The sequence below is a fragment of the Oncorhynchus mykiss genome, chromosome 11, assembly GCF_057628025.1.
Source record: "Oncorhynchus mykiss isolate SJ-2025 chromosome 11, ASM5762802v1, whole genome shotgun sequence".
Taxonomy (NCBI): domain Eukaryota; kingdom Metazoa; phylum Chordata; class Actinopteri; order Salmoniformes; family Salmonidae; genus Oncorhynchus; species Oncorhynchus mykiss.
In genome coordinates, this window is record NC_143032.1 from 78087081 (window position 1) to 78112270 (window position 25190).

The following is a 25190-nucleotide window of genomic DNA, read 5'->3' on the forward strand; positions in this document are numbered from 1 at the left end:
TTAGAAATAGGCAGAGTTAATGACTTTGTGGCTGTGGTAACCAGTGATGACCAGACAACGTAGTAGCTAGCTAGCGAGCGAGATGGAGACGGTGTTTTTATTATTTGTTGAGTGCATTTCACAAGTGGCTAGTTTGCATCATCTACTTTCACTAAAATTTTGCCTTCAAACTTTGGTTTCGAATCGCGACAATTTCAAGTTCTCATAACAATCGGTAATCTGCCTTTTTGGACGGCGATTACATTGCAATCCACGAGGAAACTGCGTGGCAGGCTGACCACCTGTTACGCGAGTGCAGGGTAAAAAGGACCTTGTGGCGACAAGGAGCCAAGGTAAGTTGCTAGCTAGCATTAAACTTCTTATAAAAAACAATCAATATTCATTCACATTATCACTAGTAAACTACACATGGTTAATGATATTACTAGGTTAACTAGCTAGTCATGCATTGCATATAATCAATGCGGTGCCTGTTAACTTTATCATCGAATCACAGCCTACTTCAACTTCGCCAAAGGGGTGTAAAATGTACCTAACAAAAAACGTCAACGCCTTTCATAAAATCAACACACAGAAGTTTATTTTTTAAAACCTGTATATTTAGTTCAAAGAAATTCATGTTAGCAGGCAATATTAACTAGAGAAATTGGGTCACTTCTCTTGCGTTCAGTGCAAGCAGAGTCAGGGAATATGCAACAGTTTGGGTCGCCTGGCTCGTTGCGAACTGTGTGAACGTAATTCATTTCCCAGAATTTTACATAATTATGACATAACATTGAAGGTTGTGCAATGTAACAGCAATATTTAGTTCAATAAAATATGAAGAATAAACGTTTTGTTTTCGAAATGATAGTTTCCAGATTTTACCATATTAATGACCAAAGGCTCGTATTTCTGTGTTTATTATATTATAATTAAGTCTACGATTTGATATTTGATAGAGCAGTCGGACTGAGCGGTGGTAGACAGCAGCAGGCTCATAAGCATTCATTCAAACACTTTACTGCGTTTGCAAGCAGCTCTTAGCAATGCTTGAGGCACAGAGCTGTTTATGACTTCAAGCCTATTAACTCCCGAGATTAGGCAGACATTATAGTGCCTATTAGAACATCCAATAGTCAAAAGGTATATGAAATAAAAAATTGTAGAGAGAAATAGTTGACGCGTCATAATTCCTATAATAACTACAAACTAAAACTACTTAACTAGGAATATTGAAGAATTGGGAATATTGAACCACCAGCTTTCATATGTTCTGAGCAAGGAACTTAAACGTTAGATTTTTTACATGGCACATATTGCACTTTTACTTTCTTCTTCAACTGTTTTTGCATTATTTATTTATGTATTACATTAAGTTAAGTGTTCATTGTTCATTCAGTATGGTTGTAATTGTAATTATTACAAATAAATACATATATATATACATACACACAGTGGGGCAATAAAGTATTTAGTCAGCCACCTATTGTGCAAGTTCTCCCACTTAAAGATGAGAGAGGCCTGTAATTTTCATCATAGGTACACTTCAACTATGACAGACAAAATGAGATTTTTTTCCCCCCCAGAAAATCACATTGTAGGATTTTTAATGAATTTATTTGCAAATTATGGTGGAAAATAAGTATTTGGTCAATAACAAAAGTTTATCTCAATACTTTGTTATATACCCTTTGTTGGCAATGACAGAGGTCAAACGTTTTCTGTAAGTCTTCACAAGGTTTTCACACTGTTGCTGGTGTTTTGGCCCATTCCTCCATGCAGATCTCCTCTAGAGCAGTGATGTTTTGGGGCTGTTGCTGGGCAACACGGACTTTTAACTCCCTCCAAAGATTTTCTATGGGGTTGAGGACCTTGAAATGCTTCTTACGAAGCCACTCCTTCGTTGCCCGGGCGGTGTGTTTGGGATCATTGTCATGCTGAAAGACCCAGCCACGTTTCATCTTCAATGCCCTTGCTGATGGAAGGAGGTTTTCACTCAAACTCTCACGATACATGGCCCCATTCATTCTTTCCTTTACACGGATCAGTCGTCCTGGTCCCTTTGCAGAAAAACAGCCCCAAAGCATGATGTTTCCACCCCAATGCTTCACAGTAGGTATGGTGTTCTTTGGATGCAACTCAGCATTCTTTGTCCTCCAAACACGACGAGTTTTTACCAAAAAGTTATATTTTGGTTTCATCTGACCATATGACATTCTCCCAATCTTCTTCTGGATCATCCAAATGCTCTCTAGCAAATTTCAGACGGGCCTGGACATGTACTGGCTTAAGCAGGGGGACACGTCTGGCACTGCAGGATTTGAGTCCCTGGTGGCATAGTGTGTTACTGATGGTAGGCTTTGTTACTTTGGTCCCAGCTCTCTGCAGGTCATTCACTAGGTCCCCCCGTGTGGTTCTGGGATTTTTGCTCACCGTTCTTGTGATCATTTTGACCCCACGGGGTGAGATCTTGCGTGGAGCCCAAGATCGAGGGAGATTAGTGGTCTTGTATGTCTTCCATTTCCTAATAATTGCTCCTACAGTTGATTTCTTCAAACCAAGCTGCTTACCTACTGCAGATTCAGTCTTCCCAGCCTGGCGCAGGTCTACAATTTTGTTTCTGGTGTCCTTTGACAGCTCTTTGGTCTTGGCCATAGTAGAGTTTGGAGTGTGACTGTTTGAGGTTGTGGACAGGTGTCTTTTATACTGATAACAAGTTCAAACAGGTGCCATTAATACAGGTAACGAGTGGAGGACAGAGGAGCCTCTTAAAGAAGAAAGTTACAGGTCTGTGAGAGCCAGAAATCTTGCTTGTTTGTAGGTGACCAAATACTTATTTTCCACCATAATCTGCAAATAAATTCATTAAAAATCCTACAATGTGATTTTCTGGATTTTCTTCTCTGATTTTGTCTGTCATAGTTGAAGTGTACCTATGATGAAAATTACAGGCCTCTCATCTTTTTAAGTGGAAGAACTTGCACAATTGGTGGCTGACTAAATACTTTCCCCCCCACTGTATATATAAAAAAATATATACAAATTGGCCGATTAAATCGGTATCTGCTTTTTTTTGGTCCTCCAATAATCGGTATCGGCGTTAAAATCATAGTCGGTCGACCTCTACTCCTGACACTAATAATAACAACAACATCCATACTTAACCCCTCAATGATATTATTCACTGGTAACATGAGTCAGAAACCTGCTCTCTTGTGAAATCAAACGTCTCGGGGCTTTCAGCAGATGTTCAGTAATTATGAACCACAGCTATTCACTGCATGTCTGAACACTTTCCCCCCATTATTACTTAACAGTCAAAATCCATGACGACAACATGATTAACATACGATAAGAATACTGGAACTGACTCAACACATGGAACAGCAAAGCAATAGCTATAATACATTATTTTAGGATTTGAGCCTCGGTTGGATTCCTTCCACAAATCTTGACAGAGGAAATAATATTTAGTTCATATTTTCTATAACAGCAAATACAGCAGCAAACTGATTTGAACATTTTCAAGATGTGTGACCCTGGTACGGCCAACAGAAAGAGAAAGTCATGGACACAGCAGTGTGTCTTCCTAGATCTACGTGCTGGTTTTGGCAGGAACAAAGTATCCTAAACAAGTGTAAAAACTGCCAAATTAGTGAGACAGACCTTGTAGGGGCATGAAGTTTAGATGGGGAATCAAATACAGACTGGTTCAAATTTCTATCTCAATTTGTCTTTCCTCGCTTCCTTTTCAACCATATTGGAGGAGAAGGTCCAAGGTCCCTCCCCTCTGACCTTCTCCAATACCTTTTGAGAAAGTGGCAAGGAGATAGGATGTGAGGAATCGAGACAGAGCCACTTATTAGGGATGTTGCTGCCTTTCTAGTTTCCTCATTACCTTGTGCCTCTTCCTTCTTTTTCAGCATCTCAAACACAACAGTCCGCAGCTCATCTACTGGCTGAAAGAGAGGAAATAGATACCAAACCATCATATTACTAGTTTAAATTAAATAGATACCAAAGTAGGCAGCTCTAAATTTAGTTTAGAGAATTCTTGAGACGTCTAATCAAACACACACACACACACACAGACACAGAGCTAGAGCGAGAGAGAGAGAGAGAGAGAGAGAGGACCCCATGGTGGGTTGAATGATGGGTTGAACGATAAAAGAAAAACAGAGCAGAGAGGGATGAGATAGTAGCTTTCACCTGTAGGAAGACTAGTCCTGCCTCCTCTAACAGGGGCAGCAGATAGAGAGCCATGGGGTATAGAGATGGAGAGGTAGAGGTATAGAGAGAGCGAGGGGTATAGAGGTAGAGGTATAGAGAGAGCGAGGGGTATAGAGATAGAGGTAGATAGAGGTATAGAGAGAGCGAGGGGTATAGAGATAGAGAGGTAGAGGTATAGAGAGAGCGAGGGGTATAGAGATAGAGAGGTAGAGGTATAGAGAGAGCGAGGGGTATAGAGATAGAGAGGTAGAGGTATAGAGAGAGCGAGGGGTATAGAGATAGAGAGGTAGAGGTATAGAGAGAGCGAGGGGTATAGAGATAGAGAGGTAGAGGTATAGAGAGAGCGAGGGGTATAGAGATAGAGGTAGAGGTATAGAGAGAGCGAGGGGTATAGAGATATAGAGGTAGAGGTATAGAGAGAGCGAGGGGTATAGAGATAGAGAGGTAGAGGTATAGAGAGAGCGAGGGGTATAGAGATGGAGAGGTAGAGGTATAGAGAGAGCGAGGGGTATGGAGATAGAGAGGTAGAGGTATAGAGAGAGCGAGGGGTATAGAGATAGAGGTAGAGGTATAGAGAGAGCGAGGGGTATAGAGAGAGAGGTAGAGGTATAGAGAGAGCGAGGGGTATAGAGATAGAGGTAGAGGTATAGAGAGAGCGAGGGGTATAGAGATATAGAGGTAGAGGTATAGAGAGAGCGAGGGGTATAGAGATAGAGAGGTAGAGGTATAGAGAGAGCGAGGGGTATAGAGATGGAGAGGTAGAGGTATAGAGAGAGCGAGGGGTATAGAGATAGAGAGGTAGAGGTATAGAGAGAGCGAGGGGTATAGAGATAGAGAGGTAGAGGTATAGAGAGAGCGAGGGGTATAGAGGTAGAGAGAGAGCGAGGGGTATAGAGATAGAGGTAGAGGTATAGAGAGAGCGAGGGGTATAGAGATAGAGGTAGAGGTATCGAGAGAGCGAGGGGTATAGAGATAGAGGTAGAGGTATAGAGAGAGCGAGGGGTATAGATATAGAGAGGTAGAGGTATAGAGAGAGCGAGGGGTATAGAGATAGAGGTAGAGGTATAGAGAGAGCGAGGGGTATAGAGATAGAGAGGTAGAGGTATAGAGAGAGCGAGGGGTATAGAGATAGAGGTAGATAGAGGTATAGAGAGAGCGAGGGGTATAGAGATAGAGGTAGAGGTATAGAGAGAGCGAGGGGTATAGAGATAGAGGTAGAGGTATAGAGAGAGCGAGGGGTATAGAGATAGAGAGGTAGAGGTATAGAGAGAGCGAGGGGTATAGAGATAGAGGTAGAGGTATAGAGAGCGCGAGGGGTATAGAGATAGAGAGGTAGAGGTATAGAGAGCGCGAGGGGTATAGAGATAGAGGTATAGAGAGAGCGAGGGGTATAGAGATAGAGGTATAGAGAGAGCGAGGGGTATAGAGATAGAGGTAGATAGAGGTATAGAGAGAGCGAGGGGTATAGAGATAGAGAGGTAGAGGTATAGAGAGAGCGAGGGGTATAGAGATAGAGGTAGATAGAGGTAGAGAGAGAGCGAGGGGTATAGAGATAGAGAGGTATAGAGAGAGCGAGGGGTATAGAGATAGAGGTAGATAGAGGTATAGAGAGAGCGAGGGGTATAGAGATAGAGAGGTAGAGGTATAGAGAGAGCGAGGGGTATAGAGATAGAGGTAGAGGTATAGAGAGAGCGAGGGGTATAGAGATAGAGGTAGAGGTATAGAGAGAGCGAGGGGTATAGAGATAGAGAGGTAGAGGTATAGAGAGAGCGAGGGGTATAGAGATAGAGAGGTAGAGGTATAGAGAGAGCGAGGGGTATAGAGATAGAGGTAGAGGTATAGAGAGAGCGAGGGGTATAGAGATAGAGGTAGAGGTATAGAGAGAGCGAGGGGTATAGAGATAGAGGTAGATAGAGATAGAGAGGTAGAGGTATAGAGAGAGCGAGGGGTATAGAGATAGAGGTAGAGGTATAGAGAGAGCGAGGGGTATAGAGATAGAGGTAGAGGTATAGAGAGAGCGAGGGGTATAGAGATAGAGGTATAGAGAGAGCGAGGGGTATAGAGATAGAGAGGTAGAGGTATAGAGAGAGCGAGGGGTATAGAGATAGAGGTAGAGGTATAGAGAGAGCGAGGGGTATAGAGATAGAGGTAGAGGTATAGAGATAGAGAGGTAGAGGTATAGAGAGAGCGAGGGGTATAGAGATAGAGGTAGAGGTATAGAGAGAGCGAGGGGTATAGAGATAGAGGTAGAGGTATAGAGAGAGCGAGGGGTATAGAGATAGAGGTAGATAGAGGTATAGAGAGAGCGAGGGGTATAGAGATAGAGAGGTATAGAGAGAGCGAGGGGTATAGAGATAGAGAGGTAGAGGTATAGAGAGAGCGAGGGGTATAGAGATAGAGGTAGAGGTATAGAGAGAGCGAGGGGTATAGAGATAGAGAGGTAGAGGTATAGAGAGAGCGAGGGGTATAGAGATAGAGAGGTAGAGGTATAGAGAGAGCGAGGGGTATAGAGATAGAGAGGTAGAGGTATAGAGAGAGCGAGGGGTATAGAGATAGAGAGGTAGAGGTATAGAGAGAGCGAGGGGTATAGAGATAGAGAGGTAGAGGTATAGAGAGAGCGAGGGGTATAGAGATAGAGAGGTAGAGGTATAGAGAGAGCGAGGGGTATAGAGATAGAGAGGTAGAGGTATAGAGAGAGCGAGGGGTATAGAGATAGAGGTAGAGGTATAGAGAGAGCGAGGGGTATAGAGATATAGAGGTAGAGGTATAGAGAGAGCGAGGGGTATAGAGATAGAGAGGTAGAGGTATAGAGAGAGCGAGGGGTATAGAGATGGAGAGGTAGAGGTATAGAGAGAGCGAGGGGTATGGAGATAGAGAGGTAGAGGTATAGAGAGAGCGAGGGGTATAGAGATAGAGGTAGAGGTATAGAGAGAGCGAGGGGTATAGAGAGAGAGGTAGAGGTATAGAGAGAGCGAGGGGTATAGAGATAGAGGTAGAGGTATAGAGAGAGCGAGGGGTATAGAGATATAGAGGTAGAGGTATAGAGAGAGCGAGGGGTATAGAGATAGAGAGGTAGAGGTATAGAGAGAGCGAGGGGTATAGAGATGGAGAGGTAGAGGTATAGAGAGAGCGAGGGGTATAGAGATAGAGAGGTAGAGGTATAGAGAGAGCGAGGGGTATAGAGATAGAGAGGTAGAGGTATAGAGAGAGCGAGGGGTATAGAGGTAGAGAGAGAGCGAGGGGTATAGAGATAGAGGTAGAGGTATAGAGAGAGCGAGGGGTATAGAGATAGAGGTAGAGGTATCGAGAGAGCGAGGGGTATAGAGATAGAGGTAGAGGTATAGAGAGAGCGAGGGGTATAGATATAGAGAGGTAGAGGTATAGAGAGAGCGAGGGGTATAGAGATAGAGGTAGAGGTATAGAGAGAGCGAGGGGTATAGAGATAGAGAGGTAGAGGTATAGAGAGAGCGAGGGGTATAGAGATAGAGGTAGATAGAGGTATAGAGAGAGCGAGGGGTATAGAGATAGAGGTAGAGGTATAGAGAGAGCGAGGGGTATAGAGATAGAGGTAGAGGTATAGAGAGAGCGAGGGGTATAGAGATAGAGGTATAGAGAGAGCGAGGGGTATAGAGATAGAGGTATAGAGAGAGCGAGGGGTATAGAGATAGAAGTAGATAGAGGTATAGAGAGAGCGAGGGGTATAGAGATAGAGAGGTATAGAGAGAGCGAGGGGTATAGAGATAGAGAGGTAGAGGTATAGAGAGAGCGAGGGGTATAGAGATAGAGGTAGATAGAGGTAGAGAGAGAGCGAGGGGTATAGAGATAGAGAGGTATAGAGAGAGCGAGGGGTATAGAGATAGAGGTAGATAGAGGTATAGAGAGAGCGAGGGGTATAGAGATAGAGAGGTAGAGGTATAGAGAGAGCGAGGGGTATAGAGATAGAGGTAGATAGAGGTATAGAGAGAGCGAGGGGTATAGAGATAGAGAGGTATAGAGAGAGCGAGGGGTATAGAGATAGAGAGGTAGAGGTATAGAGAGAGCGAGGGGTATAGAGATAGAGGTAGATAGAGGTAGAGAGAGAGCGAGGGGTATAGAGATAGAGAGGTATAGAGAGAGCGAGGGGTATAGAGATAGAGGTAGATAGAGGTATAGAGAGAGCGAGGGGTATAGAGATAGAGAGGTAGAGGTATAGAGAGAGCGAGGGGTATAGAGATAGAGGTAGAGGTATAGAGAGAGCGAGGGGTATAGAGATAGAGGTAGAGGTATAGAGAGAGCGAGGGGTATAGAGATAGAGAGGTAGAGGTATAGAGAGAGCGAGGGGTATAGAGATAGAGAGGTAGAGGTATAGAGAGAGCGAGGGGTATAGAGATAGAGGTAGAGGTATAGAGAGAGCGAGGGGTATAGAGATAGAGGTAGAGGTATAGAGAGAGCGAGGGGTATAGAGATAGAGGTAGATAGAGATAGAGAGGTAGAGGTATAGAGAGAGCGAGGGGTATAGAGATAGAGGTAGAGGTATAGAGAGAGCGAGGGGTATAGAGATAGAGGTAGAGGTATAGAGAGAGCGAGGGGTATAGAGATAGAGGTATAGAGAGAGCGAGGGGTATAGAGATAGAGAGGTAGAGGTATAGAGAGAGCGAGGGGTATAGAGATAGAGGTATAGAGAGAGCGAGGGGTATAGAGATAGAGGTAGAGGTATAGAGATAGAGAGGTAGAGGTATAGAGAGAGCGAGGGGTATAGAGATAGAGGTAGAGGTATAGAGAGAGCGAGGGGTATAGAGATAGAGGTAGAGGTATAGAGAGAGCGAGGGGTATAGAGATAGAGGTAGATAGAGGTATAGAGAGAGCGAGGGGTATAGAGATAGAGAGGTATAGAGAGAGCGAGGGGTATAGAGATAGAGAGGTAGAGGTATAGAGAGAGCGAGGGGTATAGAGATAGAGGTAGAGGTATAGAGAGAGCGAGGGTATAGAGATAGAGGTAGATAGAGGTATAGAGAGAGCGAGGGGTATAGAGATAGAGAGGTAGAGGTATAGAGAGAGCGAGGGGTATAGAGATAGAGAGGTAGAGGTATAGAGAGAGCGAGGGGTATAGAGATAGAGAGGTAGAGGTATAGAGAGAGCGAGGGGTATAGAGATAGAGAGGTAGAGGTATAGAGAGAGCGAGGGGTATAGAGATAGAGAGGTAGAGGTATAGAGAGAGCGAGGGGTATAGAGATAGAGGTAGAGGTATAGAGAGAGCGAGGGGTATAGAGATAGAGGTAGAGGTATAGAGAGAGCGAGGGGTATAGAGATAGAGGTAGAGGTATAGAGAGAGCGAGGGGTATAGAGATAGAGAGGTAGAGGTATAGAGAGAGCGAGGGGTATAGAGATAGAGAGGTAGAGGTATAGAGAGAGCGAGGGGTATAGAGATAGAGAGGTAGAGGTATAGAGAGAGCGAGGGGTATAGAGATAGAGAGGTAGAGGTATAGAGAGAGCGAGGGGTATAGAGAGGTAGAGGTATAGAGAGAGCGAGGGGTATAGAGATAGAGGTATAGAGAGAGCGAGGGGTATAGAGATAGAGGTAGAGGTATAGAGAGAGCGAGGGGTATAGAGATAGAGGTAGAGGTATAGAGAGAGCGAGGGGTATAGAGATAGAGGTAGAGGTATAGAGAGAGCGAGGGGTATAGAGATAGAGAGGTAGAGGTATAGAGAGAGCGAGGGGATAGAGGTAGATAGAGGTATAGAGAGAGCGAGGGGTATAGAGATAGATAGAGGTATAGAGAGAGTGAGGGGTATAGAGATAGAGAGGTATAGAGAGAGCGAGGGGTATAGAGATAGAGGTAGATAGAGGTATAGAGAGAGCGAGGGGTATAGAGATAGAGGTAGAGGTATAGAGAGAGCGAGGGGTATAGAGATAGAGGTAGAGGTATAGAGAGAGCGAGGGGTATAGAGATAGAGGTAGATAGAGGTATAGAGAGAGCGAGGGGTATAGAGGTAGAGATAGAGAGGTAGAGGTATAGAGAGAGCGAGGGGTATAGAGATAGAGAGGTAGAGGTATAGAGAGAGCGAGGGGTATAGAGATAGAGGTAGAGGTATAGAGAGAGCGAGGGGTATAGAGATAGAGAGGTAGAGGTATAGAGAGAGCGAGGGGTATAGAGATAGAGGTAGAGGTATAGAGAGAGCGAGGGGTATAGAGATAAAGGTAGATAGAGGTATAGAGAGAGCGAGGGGTATAGAGATGGAGAGGTAGAGGTATAGAGAGAGCGAGGGGTATAGAGATGGAGAGGTAGAGGTATAGAGAGAGCGAGGGGTATAGAGATAGAGAGGTAGAGGTATAGAGAGCCATGGGGTATAGAGATAGAGGTAGAGGTATAGAGAGAGCGAGGGGTATAGAGATAGAGGTAGAGGTATAGAGAGAGCGAGGGGTATAGAGATGGAGAGGTAGAGGTATAGAGAGCCATGGGGTATAGAGATAGAGGTAGAGGTATAGAGGTAGAGATAGAGAGGTAGAGGTATAGAGAGAGCGAGGGGTATAGAGATGGAGAGGTAGAGGTATAGAGAGAGCGAGGGATATAGAGATGGAGAGGTAGAGGTATAGAGAGCCATGGGGTATAGAGATAGAGGTAGAGGTATAGAGAGAGCGAGGGGTATAGAGATGGAGAGGTAGAGGTATAGAGAGAGAGCGAGGGGTATAGAGATGGAGAGGTAGAGGTATAGAGAGCCATGGGGTATAGAGATAGAGGTAGAGGTATAGCGAGAGCGAGGGGTATAGAGATAGAGGTAGAGGTATAGAGAGAGCGAGGGGTATAGAGATAGAGAGGTAGAGGTATAGAGAGCCATGGGGTATAGAGATGGAGGTGGAGGTATAGAGAGAGCGAGGGGTATAGAGATAGAGGTAGAGGTATAGAGAGAGCGAGGTGTGAGGTAAAGGGAGTATACTATACCTCTAACACCACTCGTACAGCCTCTTCAAACAGCGGCAGCACCTCCAGGTTGCCCTGGCGCTCCATCAGACGGGCCTGGCAGATCCAGTACTTGGAGAACTTCTCGGCCATGGGCACAGTGGACAGCATCTCCTGCACCTGGGAGGACTGGCAGCCCTGTAGGGGGTGGGGGAAACAGTCAGAAACACAGTCAGAAACACAGGCAGAGACACAGAAACAGTCAGAAACATAGATGGCGTCGATAGAGGGCAGCCGTGCTTCTAGCCCCTTGGCCACTCGCATTGCCTAATAATATAGGAAATAATACAAAGTGAATACCGCAAATGTTGTGTTATTACATGCAGCCCGGGAAGAACTTTCGGATATCAGAGCGGCGGTAACTCATCAGGAGTACAACTTTCCCAAATTCGTACCCCCCCCCCCCCCGTACACCATATGTGAACAGATTAGAGGTCGACCGATTAATTAGGGCCGATTTCAAGTCTTCATAACAATCGGAAATCTGTATTTTTGGGCGCCGATATCTGATTTAAGATTTTTTTTTATACCTTTTATTTAACTAGGCAAGTCAGTTAAGAACAGATTCTTATTTTCAATGACTACCTAGGAACTGTGGGTTCACTGCCTTGTTCAGGGGCAGAACGACAGATTTTCACTTTGTCAGCTCAGGGGTCCAATCTTGCAACCGCACAGTTAACAAGTCCAACGCTCTAACCATTGCACTCCACGAGTAGCCTGCCTGTTACGCGAATGTAGTAGAAGCCAAGGTAAATTGCTAGCTAGCATTAAACTAAATGCTAAATTAAACTAAAACAATCAATCATAATCACTAGTTATAACTACTTATCCAGTTTAGCAGGCAATATTAACCAGGTGAAATTGTGTCATTTCTCTTGCGTTCATTGCACGCAGAGTCAGGTTATATGCAACAGTTTGGGAAGCCTGGCTCATTGCAAACTCATTTGCCAGAATTTTACGTAATTATGACATACATTGAAGGTTGTGCAATGTAACAAGAATATTTAGACTTAGGGATGCCACCCGTTAGATAAAATAGCGAACGGTTCAGTATTTCACTGAAATAATAAACGTTTTGTTTTCGAAATTATAGTTTCCAGATTCGATCATATTAATGACCAAAGGATCGCATTTCTGTGTGTTATTATGTTATAATTAAGTCTATGATTTGATAGAGCAGTCTGACTGAGCAGCAGCAGGCCTGTAATCATTCATTCAAACAGCACTTTAGTGCGTTTTGCCAGTAGCTCTTCGCAAGCACAGCTCTGTTTATGACTTCAAGCCTATCAGCCTAATGGCTGGTGTAACCAATGTGAAATGGCTAGCTAGTTAGCTGTGTGTCCGCTAATACTGTTTCAAACGTCACTCGCTTTTAGATTTGGAGTAGTTATTCCCCTTGCTCTGGCAGTCAGGTCTGGGGAGAACCAAGGGCTATATCTGATTGTGTCCCACTTGTTGTTGATTCTTCACAAAAAAATACAGTTTTATATCTTTACGTTTGAAGCCTGAAATGTGGCAAAAGGTCGCAAAGTTCAAGGGGGCCGAATACTTTCGCAAGGCACTGTATATACAGGCAGTTAGAAAAGCCAAGGCTAGCTTTTTCAAGCAAAAATGTGCTTCCTGCAACACTAACTCAAACAAGTTCCGGGACACTGTGAAGTCCATGGAGAATAAGAACACCTCCTCCCAGCTGCCCACTGCACTGAAGATAGGAAACACTGTCACCACTGATAAATCTACTATAATTGAGAATTTCAATAAGCATTTTTCTACGGTTGGCCATGCTTTCCACCTGACAACAGCACTGCACTCCCCACAGCAACTCGCCCAAGCCTTCCCCATTTCTCCTTCTCCCAAATCCAGTCAGACGATGTTCTGAAAAGAGCTGCAAAATCTGGACCCCGACAAATCAGCCGGGCTAGACAATCTGGACCCTTTCTTTCTAAAATGATCTGCCGAAATTGTTGCCACCCCTATTACTAGCCTGTTCAACCTCCCTTTCGTGTCGTCTGAGATTCCCAAAGATTAGAAAGCAGCTGGGTCATCCCCCTCTTCAAAGGGGGGGGACACTCTTAACCCAAACTGCTACAGACTAGAGGTCGACGATTAATCGGAATGGCCAATTAATTAGAGCCGATTTCTGATTGTTATGAAAACTTGAAATCGGCCCTAATTAATTTTTGGACACCGATTTTGCCTTTTTTTTTAAATCTTTTTTTTTTACACCTTTATTTAATCTTTATTTAACTAGGCAAGTCAGTTAAGAACACATTCTTATTTTCAATGATGGCCTAGGAACGGTGGGTTTAACTGCCTCGTTCATGGGCAGAACGACAGATTTTCCCCTTGTCAGCTCGGGGGACCAAACTTGCAACCTTACAGTTAACTAGTCCTTGTGCACTCCACAAGGAGACTGCCTGTTATGCGAATGCAGTAAGCCAAGGTAAATTGCTAGCTAGCATTAAACTTATCTTATGAAAAACAATCAATCAATCATAATCACTAGTTAAGTACACATGGTTTCTGATATTACTAGATATTATCTAGCGTGTCCTGCGTTGCATATAATCTGACTGAGCATACAAGTATCTGACTGAGCGGTGGTAGGCAGAAGCAAGCGTGTAAACATTCATTCAAACAGCACTTTTGTGCGTTTTGCCAGCAGCTCTTCGTTGTGCGTCAAGCATTGCGCTGTTTATGACTTCAAGCCTATCAACTCCCGAGATGAGGCTGGAGTAACCGAAGTGAAATGGCTAGCTAGTTAGCGCGTGCTAATAGCGTTTCAAACGTCACTCGCTCTGAGCCTTGGAGTGGTTGTTTCCCCTTGCGCTGCATGGGTAATGCTGCTTCGAGGGTGGCTGTTGTCGTTGTGTTCCTGGTTCGAGCCCAGGGAGGAGCGAGGAGAGGGAAGGAAGCTATACAATTACACTGGCAATACTAAAGTGCCTATAAGAACATCCAATAGTCAAAGGTATATGAAATACAAATGGTATAGAGGGAAATAGTCCTATAATTCCTATAATAACTACAACCTAAAACTTCTTACCTGGGAATATTGAAGACTCATGTTAAAAGGAACCACCAGCTTTCATATGTTCTCATGTTCTGAGCAAAGAACTTAAACATTAACTTTCTTACATGGCACATATTGCACTTTTACTTTCTTCTCCAACACTTTGTTTTTGCATTATTTAAACCAAATTGAACATGTTTCATTCTTTATTTGTGGCTAAATTGATTTTATTGATGTATTATATTAAGTTAAAATAAGTGTTCATTCAGTATTGATGTAATTGTCATTATTACAGATAAATACATTTGAAAAATAAAAATAAATCGGTATCAGTATCAAAATAATTTGATTAATCGGTATCAGCTTTTTTGGTCCTCCAATAATCGGTATCGGCGTTAAAAAAATCCTAATCGGTCGACCTCTACTACAGAGCTATATCTATCCCACCCTGCCTTTCTAAGGTCTTAAAAAGCCAATTCAACAAACAGATTACCGACCATTTCGAATACCACTGCACCTTCTCCGCTATGCAATCTGGTTTCAGAGCTGGTCATGGGTGCACCTCAGCGACGCTCAAGGTCCTAAATGATATCTTAACCGCCATCGATAAGAAACAATACTGTGCAGCTGTATTCATTGACCTGGCCAAGGCTTTCGACTCTGTCAATCACCACATCCTCATCGGCAGACTCGATAGCCTTGGTTTCTCAAATGATTGCCTCGCCTGGTTCACCAACTACTTCTCTGATAGAGTTCAGTGTGTCAAATCGGAGGGCCTGTTGTCCAGGCCTCTGGCAGTCTCTCTGGGGGTGCCACAGGGTTCAATTCCTGGACCGACTCTTCTCTATATTCATCAATGATGTCGCTCTTGCTGCTGGTGAGTCTCTGATCCAACTCTACGCAGACGACACCATTCTGTGTACTTCTGGCCCTTCATTGGACACTGTTAACAACCCTCCAGACGAGCTTCAATGCCATACAACTCTCCTTCCGTGGCCTCCAATTGCTCTTAAATACAAGTAAAACTAAATGCATGCTCTTCAACCGATCGCTGCCTGCACCTGCCCACCCGTCCAACATCACTACTCTGGACGGTTCGGACTTAGAATATGTGGACAACTACAAATACCTAGGTGTCTGGTTAGACTGTAAACTCTCCTTCCAGCCTCACATCAAACATCTCCAATCCAAAGTTAAATCTAGAATTGGCTTCCTATTTCGCAGCAAAGCATCCTTCACTCATGCTGCCAAACATACCCTTGTAAAACTGACCATCCTACCGGTCCTCGACTTTGGCAATGTCATTTACAAAATAGCCTCCAATACCTTACTCAATCAATTGGATGCAGTCTATCACAGTGCCATCCGTTTTGTCACCAAAGCCCCATATACTACCCACCACTGCGACTTGTACGCTCTCGTTGGCTGGCCCTCGCTTCATACTCGTCACCAAACCCACCGGCTCCAGGTCATCTACAAGACCCTGCTAGGTCAAGTCCCCCCTTATCTCAGCTTGCTGGTCACCATAGCAGCACCCACCTGTAGCACCCGCTCCAGCAGGTATATCTCTCTGGTCACCCCCAAAACCAACTCTTCCTTTGGCCGCCTCTCCTTCCAGTTCTCTGCTGCCAATGACTGGAACGAACTACAAAAATCTCTGAAACTGGAAACACTTCTCCCTCACCAGCTCACAGATTACTGCACCTGTACATAGCCCATCTATAATTTATCCCAAATAGCTACCTCTTCCCCTACTGTTTTTATTTATTTTGCTCCTTTGCACCCCATTATTTCTCTCTCTACTTTGCACATTCTTCCACTGCAAATCTACCATTCCAGTGTTTTACTTGCTATATTTTATTTACTTTGCCACCATGGCCTTTTTCCCCCCTTACCTCCCTTATCTCACATTGTATATAGACTTATTTTTCTACTGTATTATTGACTGTATGTTTGTTTTACTCCATGTGTAACTCTGTGTTGTTGTGTGTCAAACTGCTTTGCTTGGTCTTGGCCCGGAAGCAATTGTAAATGAGAACATGTTCTCAACTTGCCTACCTGGTTAAATAAAGCTGAAATAATAATAATATATATTTTTTTATGTCCGCACTGTGAGACGCCTAAGACAGCGCTACAGGGAGACAGGACGGACAGCTGATCGTCCTCACAGTGGCTGACCACGGTTAACAACACCTGCACAGGATTGGTACATCCGAACATCACACCTGTGGGACAGGTACAGGATGGCATCAACAACTGCCTGAGTTACACCAGGAACGCACAATCCCTCCATCAGTGCTCAGACTGTCTGCAATAGGCTGAGAGGCTGGACTGAGGGCTTGTAGGCCTGTTGTAAGGCAGGTCCTCACCAGACATCGGCAACAACGTCACTGGACCAGACAGGACTGGCAAAAAGTGCTCTTCACTGACGAGTTTTGTCTCACCAGGGGTGATGGTTGGATTTGCGTTTATCGTCGAAGGAATGTGCGTTACACCGAGGCCTGTACTCTGGAGGGGGATAGATTGGGAGGTGGAGGGTCCGTCATGGTCTGGGGCGGTGTGTCACAACATCATCGGACTGAGCTTGTTGTCATTGCAGGCAATCTCAACGCTGTGTGTTACAGGGAAGACATCCTCCTCCCTCATGTGGTACCCTTCCTGCAGGTTTATCCTGACATGACCCTCCAGCATGACAATGCCACCAGATATACTGCTCGTTCTGTGTGTGATTTCCTGCAAGACAGGAATGTCAGTGTTCTACCATGGCCAGCAAAGAGCCAGGATCTCAATCTCATTGAGCACGTCTGGGACCTGTTGGATTGGAGGGTGAGGGCTAGGGCCATTCCTCCCAGAAATGTCCGGGAACTTGCAGGTGCCTTGGTGGAAGAGTGGGTTAACATCTCACAGCAAGAACTGGCAAATCTGGTGCAGTCCATGAGGAGGAGATGCACTGCAGTACTTAATGCAGCTGGTGGCCACACCAGATACTGACTGTTACTTTTGATTTTGACCCTCCCTTTGTTCAGGGACACATTAATCCATTTGTTAGTCACATGTCTGTGGAACTTGTTCAGTTTATGCCTCAGATGTTGAATCTTGTTATGTTCATACAAATATTTACACACGTCAAGTTTCCTGAAAATAAAAGCAGTTGACAGTGAGGACGTTTCTTCTTTTGCTGAGTTTATATAGAAATATAGGCCGAAGTAAGTTACAGTATGAAGACTTAACAGGACGCGTTCTTAGGCCTACAGCTCGAAGGGGTGGTTATACAAGGCTGCTATACAAAGCCTACTAATGATAACGACATTACTTATTATTATTTACACGTTAAGTTTCCTGAAAATAAACGCAGTTGACAATGAGAGGATGTTTCTTTTTTTGTTGAGTTTATGTACATGTCTTACACAACCAGGAAGAGTTACACCACGAATGAATAGCACCTGCGGAACAATATACCTGTTCCTTCAAAATGTCTTGCTCTCGCAGTGAAGGCAGAGGCCGTGTTCCAAATGTCACCCTATGCCCTACATCAGTGGTTCTCTACTAACCACACCTGACTCACTGAATCACCAAGGTGAGCCATTTGGCGACAGCAAAATTGCGAAACATCTGTGGGTCCCCAAGGAAAGGTTAGAGAACCACCGCACTAAGTAGTGCCCTACTTTTTGTTTTACTAGGCCATTATTCCCTGAATAATAGAAACTACATCATCTGACTTGACCATGTGTTGGATTAATGGCGACACACAAAGCACACAACACACAAACAAAGCAACCGGCCAAGCAACCTCGAAACACATTGTATAAGAAGGGCTGGGTCTACATTCAGCTGCTGTACTGGTCTCTTCCACTGAAACGCACCACCCCATCGGTCCCAGAGGAATGTCACAGAAGGGATCCAGTAACAGTCACTTATCCAGAGCGAATTACAGTAGTGAGGGCATATATTATTGTACTGGTACCCCGTGGGAATTGAACCAACAACCGGCGCAAGTGCCATGTTCTACCAACTGAGACACACGGGATGTGGTCTAGACTGGACGTTAGACAGGCAGAACAGTAACTGGAAAAGCAGTGGAAACTAGAGGTCGACCAATTATAATTTTTCAACGCCGATACCGATTATTGGAGGACCATAAAAGCCGATACCGATTATTGGAGGACCATAAAAGCCGATACCGATTATTGGAGGACCATAAAAGCCGATACCGATTATTGGAGGACCATAAAAGCCGATACCGATTAAATCGACCGATTTTTTTATTTGTAATAATGACAATAACAACAATACTGAATGAACACTTATTTTAACTTAATATAATACATCAATAAAATCAATTTAGCCTCAAGTAAATAATGAAACATGTTCAATTTGGTTTAAATAATGCAAAAACAAAGTGTTGGAGAAGAAAGGAGAAGTGCAATATGTTCCATGTAAAATATGTGCCATGTAAGAAAGCTAGTTTCAGTTCCTTGCACAGAACATGAGAACATATGAAAGCTGGTGGTTCCTTTTATCATGAGTCTTCAATATTCCCAGGTAAGAAGTTTTAGGTTGTAGTTACTATTTCCCTCTACCATTTGTATTTCATTAACCTTTGACTATTGGATGTTCTTACAGGCACACTAGTATTGCCAGTGTAACAGTATAGCTTCCGTCCCTCTCCTCGCTCCTCCCTGGGCTCGAACCAGCAACACAGCGACAATTAGGGCATGCTAACTAGCTAGCCATTTCACTTCGGTTACACAAGCCTCATCTTGAGAGTTGATAGGCTTGAAGTCATAAACAGCGCAATGCTTGACACACAACGAAGAGCTGCTGGCAAAACGCATGAAATTACTGTTTGAATGAATGTTTACGCGCCTGCTTCTGCCTACCACCGCTCAGTCAGATACTTGTATACTCAGTCAGATTATATGCAACGCAGGACACACTAGATAATATTTAGTAATATCATCAACCATGTGTAGTTAACTAGTGATTATGATTGATTGTTTTTATAAGATAAGTTTAATGCTAGCTAGCAACTTACCTTTCTTTACTGCATTCGCATAACAGGCAGCCTCCTTGTGGAGTGCAACGAGAAAGAGGCAGGTCGTTATTGTGTTGGACTAGTTAAGGTTGCAAGATTGGATCCCCCGAGCTGACAAGGTGAAAATCTGTCATTCTGCCCCAGAACAAGGCAGTTAACCCACTGTTCCTAGGCCGTCATTGAAAATAAGAATGTGTTCTTAACTGACTTGCCTAGTTAAATAAAAAACAAATGAGCAAAATCGGCGCCCAAAAATACGGATTTCCAATTGTAATAAACTTGAAATCGGCCCTAATTAATCAGGCATTCCGATTAATCGGTCGACCTCTAGTGGAAACACACTGGTTGCTGGTATGAGAAAGCTAACATAATTTCTACAGGGTTCATATAGACAGTGGCAAGTCAAATTCAAGGACTGTTAACTCAATTTGTAATAGTAAAATTTTTTTTTTTAAATGCAATAGTTCCTACTTGCCACCAGATGGCACCATAACCCCATGAAGAAAAAAAACAAACCTGGTATTCATCACTCCCTTACAGGGTCTACTCAACAACATGTTGTTTCACTACTTATTTACTACATGTACATGAGTGTTAAAGTCAGTACTGATGATTTTGTCATTTGAGTAGTGATGATGAGAGTTTAGGGATATTACCTATTCACATTACTACACAATTCTATTTAATTACTATTTTTATTGGGAATTTGAAGCCAAGGTAAGTTGCTAGCTAGCATTTGACTTGCCATTGTCTATATGAATAGCTACGAAAAAGTGTCTTGCTGAGAGGAGAATGTGCGGGTGGGCTGAGTGAGGGAAAACGCCATGTGAACGGCCACAACGCCCCAGTTGTTATTGATTTATTTTACCTTTATTTAACTTGGCAAGTCAGTTAAGAACAAATTCTTATTTTCAATGACGGCCTAGGAACAGTGGGTTAACTGCCTGTTCAGGGGCTGAACGACAGATTTGTACCTTGTCAGCTCGGGGATTTGAACTTGCAACCTTCCAGTTACTAGTCCAACGCTCTAACCACTAGGCTACCCTGCCGCCCTTCTGCGGTTACACCAAGTCACTCAACCAGCCTGAAGACGGCTCCAGGCAGATCACAATTGACAGTTGATTTGTCATACATTTTCATACATCTAACCCAACCCATTCCTCTGCCACACCTCATTCAGCAGTTTGATGCAGTCAGCCAGGCACCGGTCCACAGCTTCAACCAGAGACCTGGCCTCAACTTCGTCCTCCATACCGTCCCAGTAAGCCTGAGGAAGGGCCAAGGTGCGCCGCACCCGAGGAGGCCTCACCGGCATGGGGGGACGCTTGTAGGAGATGCCCCTGTGCTCACGCCATTCCTGCAGCTTCTGCCTGAAGACACACACAGAGTGGAATATAAGGTTGTTCAGTAAAATGTTGGGGTAAAGTCAGATGTTTGTAGTCCAATTCAACCACACTATTAAATGAGGTGCTGGGCGGAAACAATATGGTGGTATAATAGAAAAGACCCAGCACATTCATATGCTACGATACCAACACACACATACCTTTTACTGAAGTGAAATGACAATGTTACCTTGGTGTTATCTTGTTTTTTCAACAAACAAAATCACAGTAGTTATGTGCACTGTGTAATCCAAGGCCTTATTCAACCAGTCTACAGTTTAATATTTTAAGACTTCAAGTCATTCTGTATAAGAGTGTCTGCTAAAATCACAGTAGTTATGTGCACTGTGTAATCCAAGGCCTTATTCAACCAGTCTACAGTTTCATATTTTAAGACTTCAAGTCATTCTGTATAAGAGTGTCTGCTAAAATCACAGTAGTTATGTGCACTGTGTAATCCAAGGCCTTATTCAACCAGTCTACAGTTTCATATTTTAAGACTTCAAGTCGTTCTGTATAAGAGTGTCTGCTAAAATCACAGTAGTTATGTGCACTGTGTAATCCAAGGCCTTATTCAACCAGTCTACAGTTTCATATTTTAAGACTTCAAGTCATTCTGTATAAGAGTGTCTGCTAAAATCACAGTAGTTATGTGCACTGTGTAATCCAAGGCCTTATTCAACCAGTCTACAGTTTCATATTTTAAGACTTCAAGTCATTCTGTATAAGAGTGTCTGCTAAAATCACAGTAGTTATGTGCACTGTGTAATCCAAGGCCTTATTCAACCAGTCTACAGTTTCATATTTTAAGACTTCAAGTCATTCTGTATAAGAGTGTCTGCTAAAATCACAGTAGTTATGTGCACTGTGTAATCCAAGGCCTTATTCAACCAGTCTAGAGTTTAATATTTTAAGACTTCAAGTCGTTCTGTATAAGAGTGTCTGCTAAAATCACAGTAGTTATGTGCACTGTGTAATCCAAGGCCTTATTCAACCAGTCTACAGTTTCATATTTTAAGACTTCAAGTCATTCTGTATAAGAGTGTCTGCTAAAATCACAGTAGTTATGTGCACTGTGTAATCCAAGGCCTTATTCAACCAGTCTACAGTTTCATATTTTAAGACTTCAAGTCATTCTGTATAAGAGTGTCTGCTAAAATCACAGTAGTTATGTGCACTGTGTAATCCAAGGCCTTATTCAACCAGTCTACAGTTTCATATTTTAAGACTTCAAGTCGTTCTGTATAAGAGTGTCTGCTAAAATCACAGTAGTTATGTGCACTGTGTAATCCAAGGCCTTATTCAACCAGTCTAGAGTTTAATATTTTAAGACTTCAAGTCGTTCTGTATAAGAGTGTCTGCTAAAATCACAGTAGTTATGTGCACTGTGTAATCCAAGGCCTTATTCAACCAGTCTACAGTTTAATATTTTAAGACTTCAAGTCGTTCTGTATAAGAGTGTCTGCTAAAATCACAGTAGTTATGTGCACTGTGTAATCCAAGGCCTTATTCAACCAGTCTACAGTTTAATATTTTAAGACTTCAAGTCGTTCTGTATAAGAGTGTCTGCTAAAATCACAGTAGTTATGTGCACTGTGTAATCCAAGGCCTTATTCAACCAGTCTAGAGTTTAATATTTTAAGACTTCAAGTCGTTCTGTATAAGAGTGTCTGCTAAAATCACAGTAGTTATGTGCACTGTGTAATCCAAGGCCTTATTCAACCAGTCTAGAGTTTAATATTTTAAGACTTCAAGTCATTCTGTATAAGAGTGTCTGCTAAAATCACAGTAGTTATGTGCACTGTGTAATCCAAGGCCTTATTCAACCAGTCTACAGTTTAATATTTTAAGACTTCAAGTCGTTCTGTATAAGAGTGTCTGCTAAAATCACAGTAGTTATGTGCACTGTGTAATCCAAGGCCTTATTCAACCAGTCTACAGTTTAATATTTTAAGACTTCAAGTCGTTCTGTATAAGAGTGTCTGCTAAAATCACAGTAGTTATGTGCACTGTGTAATCCAAGGCCTTATTCAACCAGTCTAGAGTTTAATATTTTAAGACTTCAAGTCGTTCTGTATAAGAGTGTCTGCTAAAATCACAGTAGTTATGTGCACTGTGTAATCCAAGGCCTTATTCAACCAGTCTAGAGTTTAATATTTTAAGACTTCAAGTCATTCTGTATAAGAGTGTCTGCTAAAATCACAAACATTTAAAATTTACTGTATTCTACCTCCTAGTACTCATCTAATTGACAATACAATTTAAAAAAAAACTGACATTCTCTCTTCCTGGGCAGCTGTCATCTTCCTGCGGCCCTCGGTCTTGGGCACGACCCTGGCCTGGTCTCTGGGTGTCTTAAGGCCAACACCAGCCTCCCACCCCACCTCCTCCTGGCCATGGCTGGACTTTTTGGCAGAGCGAGGCACCGTCTGGGGGATCCACACACCACTTGCTGTGCTGCTGTGAGGCCTAGGCCAACATGCCGGAGATGTTGATGAGGGCGATGGAGCATTGGGTTCATTCTTGGTGTCGGTGTCTGCCGACCCGTTCTCCATGTCTCGGTTTTCCTCGGCGCTGCTTTTCTGTCCCATCGCAGCCACAGCTGCATGCATGGCCCTACTCAGAGCCGTGTTCTGCCATTGGCTTCCTGTTATCCCGGTGGAGGCTCGAGAGGCAGCCTTCCATATCCGAGTGCTGGCTCCTGCTCCTCCAGCCTCGGCCCTGTGCTGTGATGCAGCCCTCTGAATATCACCTGGCTTCGTAGCTGCAGTCTTGTGCCCAGGACCAGTAGGGCCTTGGATGATGGGTTTAGGTCCAGTGACAGGTTGTTTCTGCCCTGCTGGTTTACTGGATCTCTCTGGGAGTGGTTTGGAATCAGTCCTGCTCACAGCTTGGCTCCTCCTTTGCCCATTGTCCGCAGCCAAGGCAGTTGTCCTCTGGTTAGTCTCACTCACGCCAGTGAAGGGATTCGTTCTCCTCTGAGTAGTAACTGGTGGCTTTTGGGTCACAGCTGGGACTGGGCTGGTGCTTGGGCATGCTCTGTTCAAGACCAAGGGGGTGAAGGAGACTGATGCTGGAGCAGCGACGGTGGTGCTTCTAGGCTGCACCTGGACAGACACAAGACGTGTCTTGGTTTTAACCATTATGCTCGGACTCATTCTGGCACTACCGGTGTTGGGCCGCGTGCCGGCTGTGTTGGGCCGCGTGCCGGCTGTGTTGGGCCGCGTGCCGGCTGTGTTGGGCCGCGTGCCGGCTGTGCTGGGCCGCGTGCCGGCTGTGCTGGGCCGCGTGCCGGCTGTGCTGGGCCGCGTGCCGGCTGTGCTGGGCCGCGTGCCGGCTGTGCTGGGCCGCGTGCCGGCTGTGCTGGGCCGCGTGCCGGCTGTGCTGGGCCGCGTGCCGGCTGTGTGGAGAGTGTTAGCGGGTTTCCCAGTATTATTTGACTTTGGTCTGGTTGTGTTGGCTGAATGTGTTCTACCAGCGTTTGCCAGGGGTATGGCTGAGCTAGGGCGTGTGTTGCCGACTTTAACAGCTGGATTAGGCTGGGTTCTGGGTTGGTTGGTGGTGCCTGGGCATCTTTTGGTAGGGACAGTGGATTGTGATCTGGCTGGAGCCATCTTCAGGCTGGTTGAGTGACTTGGGGCAACCGCAGAAGGCTTTGTAATGCCTTTGAGCACGTTGAGACGTGCGGTACTCGATGCTGCAGAGAGGAGACCGTTGGCGGAGCTCTGTTTGTTGGTGGTACTGCAGAAGGTGCCTGTGGTTTGGGAAACGGCGTTGGCCATCAGAGGTTGAACCTTCACCACTCTCTTTTTCATCTTGAGAGCATTTGGACCCCGGTTCTCTTTTCCCGGGTCCAGCTGTAATTACAAAACAATATCAGTTGATATAGTTCGTAACCATTTCCTGCTTAAAGACACCTCAACGTGTCAGTTAATTAGTATTGTAGATGTCACTTAACAGATGCAGTAGTGAGTGCACACTTTTTAATTTAAAAAAAATGTCCATACTGGTACCTCGTAGGAATCAAAACCACAAACCTGACATTGCAAGCGCCGTGCTCAATCATCTGAGCCACACGGTACCTACTATAATTCAAGCCTCACTATATAACTGATAGTGAGCAAACTGACAGGTTTGCTTTGCGAGAGATGGTGTCAAGGAGAGGAAAGTGATTGGCTACAATACTTACATCATCCTTCACGGTAGACACGGTGATCTGCTTTGCTTTAACGGCATCTCGAAGATAAGGTCTGAAATCAGTCATGTGTGATAGGACATTATTTACAAAAGACTACGGATAAAACATGTCAAGCTGAAATATTGCAACTAGTTAATACCGTAGGGCTTTCACTCGCTACAATACAATACCATGCATAGAAAAACAGGGCAATTCAAGAGGGAGCACCAAAATGAATGTGAAAACGTCATTCTCGTTGCCTGATGTCATAAATGACATCTAATTAATTACATTTATTTATCAAGACCTTTTTTTCTCCTTTTACATCAGCCGCTGTCCCAAATTGTAGAGAACAACGTTAACATACTAGTACTTGACAGTGTTGATGAAATAAGAACGTTCATTTGCTGTGACCGTTACTAGTTTAAAC

The 25190-nt window shown here is 44.1% G+C and overlaps 1 protein-coding gene across 2 annotated transcripts in view; it reads right to left on the minus strand.

Annotated features, from left to right (window-relative positions):
• ckap2l (cytoskeleton associated protein 2 like) overlaps positions 1 to 25190 on the minus strand; it is a 47965-nt gene that overhangs the window by 20969 nt on the left and 1806 nt on the right. For both annotated transcript variants that reach the window (XM_036936380.2, XM_036936381.2), the window contains 5 exons: positions 24773 to 24833; positions 22861 to 24440; positions 20370 to 20568; positions 11133 to 11288; positions 3881 to 3941 (listed from right to left, as the gene is read on the minus strand). In XM_036936380.2, coding sequence (XP_036792275.2) covers positions 3881 to 3941; positions 11133 to 11288; positions 20370 to 20568; positions 22861 to 24440; positions 24773 to 24833 — 2057 coding nt within the window. The remainder of the gene's footprint in view (positions 1 to 3880; positions 3942 to 11132; positions 11289 to 20369; positions 20569 to 22860; positions 24441 to 24772; positions 24834 to 25190) is intronic.